At 34.8% G+C, this 13,516-nt stretch overlaps 1 protein-coding gene across 10 annotated transcripts in view; it reads right to left on the bottom strand.

Moving 5' to 3' along the window:
* The window catches only part of NEK1 (NIMA related kinase 1), a 221,442-nt gene that overhangs the window by 196,988 nt on the left and 10,938 nt on the right, over positions 1 to 13,516 (bottom strand). For all 10 annotated transcript variants that reach the window (XM_050791717.1, XM_050791721.1, XM_050791723.1 and 7 more), the window contains 4 exons: positions 11,268 to 11,365; positions 3,459 to 3,542; positions 1,794 to 1,861; positions 1,009 to 1,095 (listed from right to left, as the gene is read on the bottom strand). In XM_050791717.1, the coding sequence (XP_050647674.1) occupies positions 1,009 to 1,095; positions 1,794 to 1,861; positions 3,459 to 3,542; positions 11,268 to 11,365 (337 nt within the window). The remainder of the gene's footprint in view (positions 1 to 1,008; positions 1,096 to 1,793; positions 1,862 to 3,458; positions 3,543 to 11,267; positions 11,366 to 13,516) is intronic.

Genomic DNA, 13,516 nt, shown 5'->3' with positions numbered 1-13,516 from the left:
GAGCTGAGATCCGGCCACTGCACTCCAGCCTGGGCGACAGAGCGAGACTCCACCTCAAAAAAAAAAAAAAAAAAAAAAAAAAAAAAAAACTAAAAATTTCAACCATAACCAAATGACAAAAGTAGCTCTCTCAGATTGGAAAAAGAAAATGGTTGCCCCAACAATTACTTTGAAGTTTCATTAAAGAAATTTAATATTTAAAAGAACAATATCAAAAAAATTCATGTAAATTCTATTTATTTTTATTTCATAAAACTCAAACTTTTTTTCAATTATTTGTAAAATACCACGATTTAAAAATTATAAAACAAAATATTAATTTAATGGACATTAAAAATTTATTAAGAAATTTGCCACAGCTACTGACCACTGTTATCTTGGTTGGGATTTTCCAATTAGAGAGAGAAAATAAAGGATAGCTGGAATTTAATGGTAGAATTGCTCTTTCTACCCACATATTATATAGTCCGCTAGCCAGACTACAGTGCTGTGATTAGAAATATGGGCTTGGGAGCCAGACACCTAGTTTGGATGCTGATTCCACCACTTATTTGACTCAAGGATTTCAAAGACGTTACTTTGCCTCTCTCTGCATTTGGTTTCCTTATAAGAAGAGGAGGAATGATTAATACCTACAGCTCCCAAACTCATTGGGAAGACTAAGAGAATACATAGAACTCAAAACACTACCTGGCTTAGAGTGTGTTCAAGAAATATTAGCAATAATTCAATAAGAAGTGACTATCACGAAGAAAAAGACCAAAGAAAGCACTCTACTTTCAGTTATAACATAAATAATAAGGTGATTCTTTCTGTGGTTCTTCCAGCAAGATAATCAAATAGCTTTTTTACAATTCCCCCTCACCATATATTAACAACATTTTATATATACATATATGTTTACATGTATGTATTACTGATATTAGAATAGTATTCTAAAGGTTAATAAACATGACAACAAAAAGATTGAAAGGAAATACATCATACAATGAGTATCATTTTAAATACCTTTTATTATTGTAAGGTTTGTTTTCACAGATTTCAGGTGACAAGTAGTATGGGGTCCCTATGCAAGTTCGAGCCAGCTCTACAGTACTAGAAGAAAAAAAATTATTGGAGAAGTTTAAGACACAGTCATGTGCCACATTAATGTTGCTTTTGGTCTACAACAGATCACCTATATGATGCTGGTGTCATAAGATTATAATGAAGTTGAAAAATTCCTATAACCTAGTGACATGGTGACTGACATACATTGTAGAACAATTACTTTATTTTTTAATAAATTTAGTATAGCCTAAGTGTACAGTGTTTATAAACTCTACCGTAGCATACAGAAATGTGCTATGTCTTCACATTCACTCACCACTCATTCACTCACAGAAAGCAACTTCCAGTCCAGCAAACTCCATTCATGGTAAGTGTCCCATAAAGGAATATAATTTTTTATCTTTTATATTTTATCTTTTCTATGTTTAAATATATACCATTGTGTTACAATTTCTTACAGTATTCAGTACAGACCATGCTGTACAGGTTTGTAGCCTAGAAACAATAGGCTACAGCCTGCCTGTGTAGTACACTCTATCATCTAGGTTTGTGTAAGTACACTCTACAATATTTACACACTGACAAAATCACCTAATGATGCCTTTCTCAGAACATGTCCCAATAAAGCAACATCCCAGTAAACAACATACTTAAAGATACTATAAATTATCACATATACATCATCATGGATTGAAGGTTCGCTGAAAACATTATATCAAAACAAAGTTTAAAATTCATGTTACCTATTAAGAACTCTAGCAATTCCAAAATCTCCAAGTTGTACCGTTCCATCTTTAGTTAAAAATATGTTCTATAAAAGACAGGAAAAAAATTCTTAGAAATATTGTTACAGTCCAGTTCTGAGTCAACATTTTTCCTAAAATTTAAAATCCAGTTTAAAAAATTATGCTAGAGAAACTGGATATTCACATACAAAAGAATAAATGAAGTCCCCTACCTCAAATCATACACAAAAATTAATTCAAAATGGAGTCTAGATCTAAATATCAAAACTAAAATATAAAACTCCTAGAGAGGCCGGGCGCGGTGGCTCAAGCCTGTAATCCCAGCACTTTGGGAGGCCGAGACGGGCGGATCACGAGGTCAGGAGATCGAGACCATCCTGGCTAACACGGTGAAACCCGTCTCTACTAAAAAAATACAAAAAACTAGCCGGGCGAGGTGGCGGGCGCCTGTAGTCCCAGCTACTCGGGAGGCTGAGGCAGGAGAATGGCGCAAACCCGGGAGGCGGAGCTTGCAGTGAGCTGAGATCCGGCCACTGCACTCCAGCCTGGGCGACAGAGCGAGACTCCATCTCAAAAAAAAAAAAAAAAAAAAAAACTCCTAGAGAAAAACATAGGAATAAATCTTCATGCTGTTGGGCTAGGGAATTGTTTCTTAGATATGACGTCAAAAAGCACAAGCAAAAAAAGTAAAAGGATAGATTGGACTATCAAAATTACAAACTTTTGTGCATCAAAGGACACCATCAAGAAAACAGACAATCCATAAAATGGGAGAAAATTTTTACAAATCATATATTTGAGAAAAAACTTTTATCAAGAAAAGGACTTGCATAACTCAACAATGACAACAAAAAGACAGTCTGATTTAGAAACAGGCAAAAGGGGCCAGGCGCAGTGGCTCACACTTGTAATCCTAGCACTTTGGGAGGTTGAGGCAGGCAGATCACCTGAGGTCAGGAGTTCAAGATCAGCCTGGCCAACATGGTGAAACCCCATCTCTACTAAAACTACAAAAAATTGCCAGGCATGGTGGCAGGTGCCTGAAATCCCAGCTACTCGTGGGGCTGAGGCAGGAGAATCACTTGGACAGGAGGTGGAGGTTGTGGTGAGCCTGAAATCACACTGCTGCACTCCAGCCTGGGCAAAAGAGCAAGACTCCGTCTCAAAAACGATAGATAGATAGATAGATAGATAGATAGATAGATAGATAGATAGATAGAGATAGATAGATAGATAAATACATACGTACATACATACATACATACATACATACATACATAGGCAGGCAAAAGGCACATACTTCATAATATCCATTTATATAAACCGTCCAGAATAGGCCAATCCACACAGACAGAAAGTAGAGTAGGGGTTACCAGAGTCTAGGTGGAGGGGAATGGGAACTCACTGCTAATAGGTATGAGGTTCTTTTAGGAGTTATAAAAAAATGTTCTGTAAGTTTTAGAGACTGGGAAGGAAAGTAATTTTTAGAGTATGGGAAGCAAGCAGGAGATCTAATACAGATGCAGATGAACAGGATAAGAGTGAAGAGACAAGACAGATAATTTGATGCATACTAAATCAGGTTCAAAAATTTTTGGCCCAAGACAATGAAGGTTCCATGTCTTTATCCATTTAGAAGTTATCAGTGTCAGAATAACATACCTGAGATTTAATGTCTCGATGAAGAATTTTTCTATCATGTACATGTTTCAGGGCCAAACATATCTGTACAAACCAGTCCAAAATCTAGGAAGAAAAATCAGATCTGTCATTTCTTTTAAAACTTACAATTCACAGAAGCCTCTCCCTGACGATTAAAAGAATTCAAGAATATTTAGGGATGAGAGGAACTAAATCCTTAAAAAAATATTTTAGGTTACAATTTATTTTAACTCTGCAGGCACTGACATTAAATAGATATTCAAGTCAACACAAGCTCTCCACATACTAAATCCAAAATATAAGAGATGCTACTGGGTCATCTCTTATAAATCAAAACAAATGTGGAAAGTAACTTTATGAGTGAAAATGGAAATAATTTATATTTTATAATGTTAAGACAAACAGGTGATTCTTCTTTGTTTTTAATACATCTTCTTTCTATAACACCCCTCCCTCCCCTTTCTTTAGGGACAGGGTCTTGCTCTATCACCCAGGCTGGAGTGCAGTCATGTTATCATAGCTCACTTCAGCCTCAAACTCCTGGGTTTAAATTATCCTCCAGCCTCAGCCTCCAAGTGGCTAGGACTACAGGTGCATGCCACCACAGGCAGCTAGTTTTTCATTTTTGTTTTTTTTATAGAGACAGGGTCCTGCTATGTTGCCCAGGCTAGTGGTCTTGAACTCCTGGCCTCAGGAGTTCCTGAGGATTCAAGTGTTCCTCCTGCCTTGACCTCCCAAAGTACTGCGATTACAGGTATAAGCCACTGAATCTGACTTCTATGATGCTTTTTAAAAATATAAATAAAAATCACAAAAGGAAAAAAATCAAGCCAGAAATTTGGAAGACATCTCTGACTTTTTTCTCTTCCCACATTTATTATAACGTAAACACTCTTTTCTGGAGATGGCCACTTGGAAATAAAAAGGCTTAATTTCTATCTCATTGTTAACATCAAAATAATTCCAAGTACACGGCATTTTTAAACTAAAAAAAAAAAAAAACCATAAAATAACAAAAGGAAACATAAGTTAATTATCTGTAATAACTGACTAAAGCAGGACTTTCAAAATATGACATAAAATGCTTAAGTCATAAGACAAAGACTGATAAAGTTGACTACATACAATTTAAAACAACTGTAGAGCAAAATACACACAAGTTTAATAATAATTTGAGAAAATACCTGCAACATAAATGATAGATTGCTAGTTCTCTAAGATGTAGAAGTTATTCAAATCACTGAGAAAAGTACTGGCAGGCAAAATAAGAAGTGGACAAAAGACTGGAGAGGCAAATGACAGGTGGAAAAAATGGTCAAAAAACACATATGTAAGTTACTAAACTCCCTGCCAAATTAAAAAAAAAAAATTAAGATACCATATTATCTTGCTTAAAATGAAATAATACATACTGTTGGTCAGAATGTTGGGAAATAAGCTTTTTCTCACAGGTGTTTGTGAAAAGGTTAATTATAATCATTTGTCAAAATATGTGAAAATTTTAAATTCACATACCATTTGAAACAGCAATTTCAATTTCAAATTTATCCTACAAATATTATCAGAAATATAAAACGACGTATGTAAGATGTTACTATAGCACTGTTAGCCAGAACCCAAAAATATAAACAATCTGAATGTTCAAGGGGCCTGATTAAGTATATTGTATTATCACTATACCAGAAATTCTATGCAGTCACTGACAAGAATGAAGCACTTCTGTGTATACTGTTTACATACTATTAAGTGAGAAAAGGAAGTTCCAAAACAGTATGCATAGTATAACTCTATTTAAAAAAATATGCTTATATTCCATACCTGAACTCTATTTAATTGTGTGTGTGCACTGAGGAAGGAAAGAAGGAATAAAGGAAGGAAGCATCAAAGGATAACTGCCAATCAGTTAACAGTGTTTACCTCAGGGAAGTGGATTTGCAGAAGAGGGAATGAAAGGTAACATGTTTACTTTTTACTTTACCTGTTCAGCATTTTTCTTTTTTAAAAAACTATTTTCTTTTTTTTTTTTTTAACTCTTACTTCTGTTCTATAGATATTTAATGAGGATTACACAGATTGTTAAGGTACTTTCTATACTCATGTAAGGCATTTTAAGTATAGAGATCAAAAACAGTTCTCTAAGGAGTCCGTACAGTGGTAAGGAATATACTCACAAGTAACTATAATAATTGCATAAGTTTTTTAACAGAGATAGATACAATAAGACAGCAATTAATTCATCAAGGGAGAGGTAAGGAAAAAGAAAGTGAAAATTATGTTGAGTATTACTGATAAAATGGAGTTTACCAGTAGAAATGGAACACATCTTAGAAATCACTCATGTCTCATTTCACAGTGTTCTTCTATTACTAAATTTCCCGTACTTGTACTTCTTAATTTGACAAAAAATTTATTCAGTACCAAAAATGTACCAGATATGTGCAGGAACTAGCAAAAAAAGGTTAATGAAAGAGCTCAGAGACCAGAGGTCAGCAAATGTATTCTGTAAATGGCCAGACAGTAAATATTTTAGGCTTTGCAGGCCAGATGGTTTCTGTCTCAACTCAACTCTTCCACTATAGCACAAAAGCAACCACAGATTACAAGTAAACAATTAAGTTTAGCTGTGTTCTAATAAAACTTTATTTTCAAACAGAGAGAGGGGGCCAAATTTGGTTCACAGGCCATTGTTTATTGATCCATATCAAAGACTATAGAGGGAGATGGGTAAGTAAACCAGTAATTAAAGGTAGGTAATGCGCTGAGTTGAAGAAGCATAGAGGAGAGCCAATGCAGCCTGGAGGTGATAAAATAAAGCTGGACAGAGGAGGTGATTCCTGAGCTCAGTTTTTGATGGAATATATAAGCAAAGCAGAGAAGGAAGGCACAGTTTATAAAATATAAATGTTACATTTTCATTCCCTTTGTCTACCCTAGTTCAGAATCTTGCTACATTAGGGTTCGACTACATGGGGTAGGACTTGGAGGAGAGGGAAGCCCTTTAAAATTGTAACCCTGCTTCTAATCTGTGCTTTTTATTTCATTGTACACATTAATTCTATATTAATATTTACAAAATACTGTTTCGAAAATGGGATTCTCTTGTTCAGAAGACTTTTAAATTCAAATGTTATGTTGTATTATACCAAGCATCATACAGTAATTATAATTGTGTGAATTACAGTTGTATGTTATTTTGCATTAGTGCAGACTGCCTTATAGCACCAAGCACTACTATAATCCATCTTCTCTGCTCCAAAACCGAGATTTCTATGTGTAATAAAATGTGTTAGAATTTTCCCAAAGTATGCTCAGTTTTGATGCGTTGATTCATTAATTTTTTAAAGGCATGAGAAGCTTTTATTGCCAAACATTATATTAATGGAAAAACTTTAACTTGGCTTCTCTATTAGAATAGTAAACTGATCTTGGAGCTCCTAACTAGAAGAAAGAAACCTTACCATTTACTGTTTGTGTAATTTGCTCAAAGAGTAGATATTTCATGTCTACCAGAATAATTTTCTCTGCTTTATATGGATTTTAGCATTTGATTATGTTTTTTGAACAAAGGTTCCTCACTGTGAAGATCCTTATAATTTTATTTCCTTCATCTATATTTCACAGTATTTTGTCACTTTGATTAAGTAACCAAAGAATGTTACCTGTTTGTTAGAAAAAAAAATTTCAGATACTTCTCACTATAACTATTAGCTCAACACTGCTATAAGACATGCCTGGAAAGACTTGCCAAATCTAAAAAGATGCTCAGCCTTTCCTAGGTTAAGCCTGTATAGGTAAAATACTATTAATATTTCACAAAATGCATGCTTTATGAGAAGGCCCTGGAAATTTGTCAATAACTTCGCTCTCCATTTTTATCCTCAAGAAAAACATTCATCAAGCCCTTATCAAATCTCTGTACTCTACCCCAACAGAGCATTTTATTCTATTATTGGTTACTATAATAAACTAACCACAGTCTTTCAGTCTCATTATCAGTAAGACTTTGCTGCTTGATGCTTGCCAGAAAGCTCCTGAAAAGGACTACACTAGGAATGCTGAACTACTGGCACTTCAGAAGATAGACTCTTGGGTACAAGTTTCTGACCTATCATTGCTTAAATGATCAAGGAACTTATCAATGAACCGAGTCAGAATTTCTTTAAGACTTTTTTAGTCCTTGAGCTGACAAACATCATGAACGCTAACTGCTTGACCGCAGATCAAGAATAAGAATTACTAGGAAAGAAAAAATGAATTAAATAAAATTTAATTGTGATTATTTGTTTGGAATATGATTGGTATAATGTTCAAAATTTAATGAATAAATGAGGAAGCCCTTTTTTTTCTTAAGCTATGTCTAATTCTCAATTTAGATTATGCTTTTATAAACTTAAAATGATATTTGATCTTAATAATCTACTCAGAAATCAGAAGCAAATAGTTTTATGTATTTTTACTTTTCAGGACAGTACTGTAATTTTCATGGGTTCAATAAGAATCTATACTCCTTTTGGTCAGAATGTAATTGGACAAATCAATTGTGCAACCAAGGCCATACCTGGAGGACCTGATTTGAGATGATTTTCATGTAATCAGTTATGACAAACCTACTACTAAGAAATATATGTGGAACCAGGCTGGGCACAGTGGCTCATGCCTGTAATCCCAACACTTTGGGAGGCCGAGGCAGGCAGATCACGAGGTCAGGAGATCGAGACCATCCTGGCTAACATGGTGGAACCCCGTCTCTACTAAAAAACCAAAAAAATTAGCTGGGCGTGGTGGCGGGGGCCTGTAGTCAAAGCTATTCGGGAGGCGGAGGCAGGAAAATGGCATGAACCTGGGAGGCGGAGCTTGCAGTGAGCCAAGATTGCGCCACTGCACTCCAGCCTGGGCAACAGAGCAAGACTCGTCTCAAAAAAAGAAAAAAAAGAAAAAGAAACGTGTGGAACCAATACTTACACAGCGCTGCCAGGAAACTGTCCTGTTATCTGACTTACAGGATTCCTGAGTCATAAGTGGTAAAGTCACTTCCTAACAACCAGGGACCTTGGCATATTTGGAGACTCTCAAAAAGAAAAAAATTCACCCCAATTTATAGGTACTACAGGTGAAATTTGGTAGAGAATGTATTGGGCTCAGTTTCCTGACGTTAGGGTAGAAGAACAAATAGAGTTTTAAAAAATCCAATCCAAGATTCCTTATGAAAACTTATAGACAGAAATCAATTCTGTAACCTTAGTAGTTGTTTGATAATATAAGGCTCTAGGTTTTCAGACTAAACTCGAGTTCTTTGTTTAATTAACATTCTCGCTGCACCTAAATATTTGGACCAATCCTAATGAGGCCAGACTTTATTTTGATCAAGAATATATTCTGAAAATTATTTATGGTCACATGTGGGGAGACTATAAAAAAAACTCATCCGAAACTTGCAAATAAGACAAAAATACTGGTACATCTTTAAAATATCTACGTAGAGACTGTCTAACGGAATGTACTTAGTTCATCTCATTATTTTCTATTAATGAAGTCATAGACTTAGGTTGCTTCTTAACCTGACTAGATTTTTGTCCAGTAAAGATGCAAACAAGGAAGTACCACTGAGAGAGTGGCTTGAATAGTTGGAGAATCATCTGTTTCACAGGTCTTCTTGTTCCCCACTTACATTCTAGAAATGGATAAAATCATCTCAAACTGATGCTAGGCTGCAGTCTAATGGGGCTCTAAGCTTTCCGGTTTCAAAGCCCAGAAAGTAGTTTAAATGACCTCTTCTTATTTTAAATAGGCTAAAATAAATAGCATCCTTATTTGTGCTAACAAAACTTGCTATTCAGAGGGGGAGAAAAAACGCTATTAACTTAAAAGAATGGCTTGCCAAATGTTTGTCATTTATGATGAATAACTTCACTGATGGATGAACTACACAGATCTCCATAATAATTTCCAGGAAGAAAAGATACACACACACACAAACACATGCAAACACACACACAGACACACACACATATATATACACATCCCATTATGTACTAAGAGTACTTATGAAAGAGTAGAATCAAATCTATAGAATATCAATGTGCTTTATAAGGGAATATCATTTAATAGCAAACATTTTAAAGTTCGATAGGGATAAATGAATGAAAATAAGGACAATGAAACATATCTGACAAAGTTCTAATAAAAACAGCACTGTATATACTAACATACATTACGATTTGACCTTCACCACATGTATAGTAGGTACCTCCCTATTAACAAATGAGAAAATAATCTCAGAATTTGTTAACAGAACAATTACCAACTTGATAAGTAGAGCAAGGACTCAAACCCATGTCTGCGCCTGGCCAGAAATGGCACAGTGGCTCATGCCTATAATCCCAGCACTTTGAGAGGCGAAGGTAGGAAGATTGCTTGAAGCCAGGAGTTTGAGAACAGTCTGGGCAATACAGCAAGACCTCATCTCTACAAAATAAATAAATAAATAATAATAATAAAATAAATTAAAAAAAAATTAGACAGGCACAGTGCCACGTTCCCGTAGCACCAGCTACTCGGGCGGGTGAGGTGGGAGAATTGCTTGTGTTCAGGAGTAAAAGGCAGCAATGAGCTGTGATGGTGCCACTGCACTCCAGCTCAGGTGACAGAACGAGAGCTTATCTTAAAAATAATAATATCCCATTACTGAATGTGTGTGTCTTAATGTATATATGTACATATGTTAAGTATGGAAAAGAAAGTCTGGAAGAATACACCAAACTAAAAGCAGTAGTAATCTCAGGAACGAAAGCGGGGAGAAAGAAGACTTTCCATTTCTGTATACTTCAATACTTTTAGAATTTAATTGTGTGAAAAGAAAATGTTATAAACTTTACAGTGAGAGATGGGTTCAAACACTGACTATGTGATTTGGGGCAAGTCACTTAACTTCTCTTGGATTCCTTATAAATTGAAAAAACTTATCCAAATTAGAAGAGATAACATATACAACACTGCTAGCACAGTGCTCCCCCTAGTCCCCTATGTAAAAGCAGGCAATTAAAATTAAGAACTGGTGATAATAAGAAATGTGATAGGAATTTAGAGAAGGAAAAGATCACAGATTAAAGTAGTTATAGAAAATTCAAAGAAGCTGGGACTTGAACTGAGCTTAAAAAAAAGGTAGAGTATTAATAACAGGAAGTTTGGGGAAAAGGCTTACCAAAATAAATGAAATAATAAGAACAAATACACAGGCAGGACAATGAGATGTACAAACATGTGGCCCAGTGCCTGATACAAAGTATATGCTTAATAAATATCTGTTAAAGTAAATGAAAAGAGGTACAGGTTAGGAAATACAAAAAAATAAGGCTGCTCAGGTAGAAAAGGGCCATATTTTAGAGATTCCGGAAATCAAAAGAGAGATTAGATTTAATGCAGTTGCCAATGCAAGGCTTCTAGAGCTGGAGTTACCTGGCAAAGCCACATTTTAGCAATATATGGTCTGGCAGCAGTAAGCCAGACTGACAGGATATAGACAAATTAGTCAGTTATAATGAATAATTAAGGCATATACATAGACACATGTTATATATAACATACATCACAGAGATAACAATACATCATTACAGACTGTAGATGAGATGGGCAACTGAACAAAGGTGGCAGCTAATTAGAGGGAAAGAATTTTAAAATATTGATATGATACCAAACTGCCCTAGTAATTATGATTAGCATTTATAGTTAAAAACAAATACACACATAAATAAACAAATTTTGAACTACTTCTCAATAGAGTAAGAGTCAATTTCCTACATGCAAACTTACCTGATCCTCTTGAAACAAAACGCCTTTCTGAGCATTTATTCGCTTAAACAGATCCCCTCCCTCACAGTAATCCATCACTATGTAGAGAGAACCATTTTCTACAAAATACAAACATTACAGTCCACTTTTAAAAACGTATATTAAAAGCATGGCTAAATTAGAGGTACTTAAAGGCTTATTAAAAAGATCTGCTAAACAAAGAACAGGACCATGCTCATAAGAATTAGGGCACAAAGTCAAGACATACTGGTCACAAAGATTATATAATGACTTGGGTTAACAGAAAACTCCATCATTAATGATTTCTGTTAAAAATACACCATTTTATTGAATAGTGCTATTCACATTGACCTAAACATCTCTGAATATATAAAAAAATGCAGATATACTTGATTTCATTCAATAAATACAATTTCTTAAATGTCACATATAAAATCATGTTTTTCCACCAATATATCATATCAGAGATGGTTTATCTTTGTTTCAACTGGCCACTAATTATCTGCTTTGTTTTATCCACTTTAATCACTTACTTATTAAACAAATACAATAATAAATGTTGTGATAAACTCTAAGGATTCAATAGTGTATAGGACATAATAGGACACAGTTTCCACCCTCTTGGAGCTTTCTTTAATTTTATGCACTTTTTAAATAATTGTAGATGATTTGTGAACAAACATGAAGATGGGCATTGCTCCATCCACCTTTATGTCTTAGTCCACAGAGAAAGGGACTTCTATGTTTCTTCCTATGGATAGAAAGGACTAGAAGAACACTTCTTTTAATTTAGGCTTTTTTTGTTGTTGTTGTTTTTTCAGAAAAAGGGTCTCACTATTTTGCCCATGCTGACCTGGAGCTCCTGGGCTCAAGTGAACCTCTCGCCTCAGCCTCCACAACAGCTGGGACTACAAGCCCATGCTACTGTGTCCAACTTAGAAGAACACTTCAATCATCCTTTCCATGCCTTACTTCTCAAGTAAGAAAGAGTGGCCAATATCACTTTTAACATTTTCTGAATCACTACATAGCACTGAGACTATCACAACTCAAAGAACAGTCTTCCTAGTTCTCACTTCTTTTACTGTCTGTGTTATGGCCTTATTTCCAGTAGTAATTTTTTTTTTTTTCTTTTGAGACAGGGTCCAGGCTAGAGTGCAATGGCACAATCGTGGCTAACTGTAGCCTTGACCTCCCGGGCTCTAACAATCCTCCCACCTTAGCCTCTAGAGTAGCTGGAACCACAGGCATGCACCACCACACCTGACTAATTTTTAAAATTTTTGTTCAGATGGGGTCTCCCTCTGTTTCCCAGGCTGGTCTCAAATTCCTGGGCTCAAGAGATCCTTCCACCTCAGCCTCCCAAAATTGTTGAAATTACAGTTGTGAGACACTGCACCCAGCCTCTAGAAGTATTTATTTCTCATACTCTGTGGTGACATTTTTCATTTTTGTCACTCGTGGTGCACATATCTTCTTTTGATTTACTGTTTGTAATGTGCCACTGGGTTAAGAATCTATATGATAAAGCTAATTAAGAATCTGAATGACTTTCTATGGTTGACCTGGAAAGATCATCCAAATATACATGTGAGAAATTACAATGTGAAAAAAACTCCTGAAAACTGTATAATTCACTATTTATAAAACATATATATAGATGTTATAATGTATGTAGCATAAGAAAAAGCAAAAAATTACATATAGTATGCTATCATTTATGTTTGTCATAAGTATGTATTCTTCTAAAACTAAGAGAAATAATAAAGCCTTATTTTTAAAATATGCCACCCCTTTTGAATCATACAGATGTTTCTATGTGAAGCAGTCAATACAAATTCAAAATATCTGCTGGAATATTTGCTCAAAACCTTTTAACTTGAAACATTAAAATTTTGTTAACAACAATGAAAAAAAGAAACTAAAAGATAGATACCAGGAGAAAGATAAGAGAAAATTCAAGGTCCTCAAAAGGAAGAGTTGGTTAATATTGTACTTTTTCACATGAAATATAAATCTTCATTTCACTGCCAGCATAAAAAATACAGTACCTTATGACATAATGTATCAATTGAATCACATTTTTATAAAAGTAGAACATACTTTTATAGTAGACACTGAGTTCATCTGGGAACATAGTAACTTTAGCTCTAATTCAGACTGAAACTGGTATGTAATATGTCCCCGAGTCATTTCAATTATCTTCTACTTTCAACCTAGATTATCTGTTTTTTAGTTTATAGAAATTT

The sequence above is a fragment of the Macaca thibetana genome, chromosome 5, assembly GCF_024542745.1.
Source record: "Macaca thibetana thibetana isolate TM-01 chromosome 5, ASM2454274v1, whole genome shotgun sequence".
Classification (NCBI taxonomy): Eukaryota; Metazoa; Chordata; class Mammalia; order Primates; family Cercopithecidae; genus Macaca; species Macaca thibetana.
Note: the sequence above shows the minus strand (reverse complement) of the source record. Positions and strands in the feature narration are given on the sequence as shown.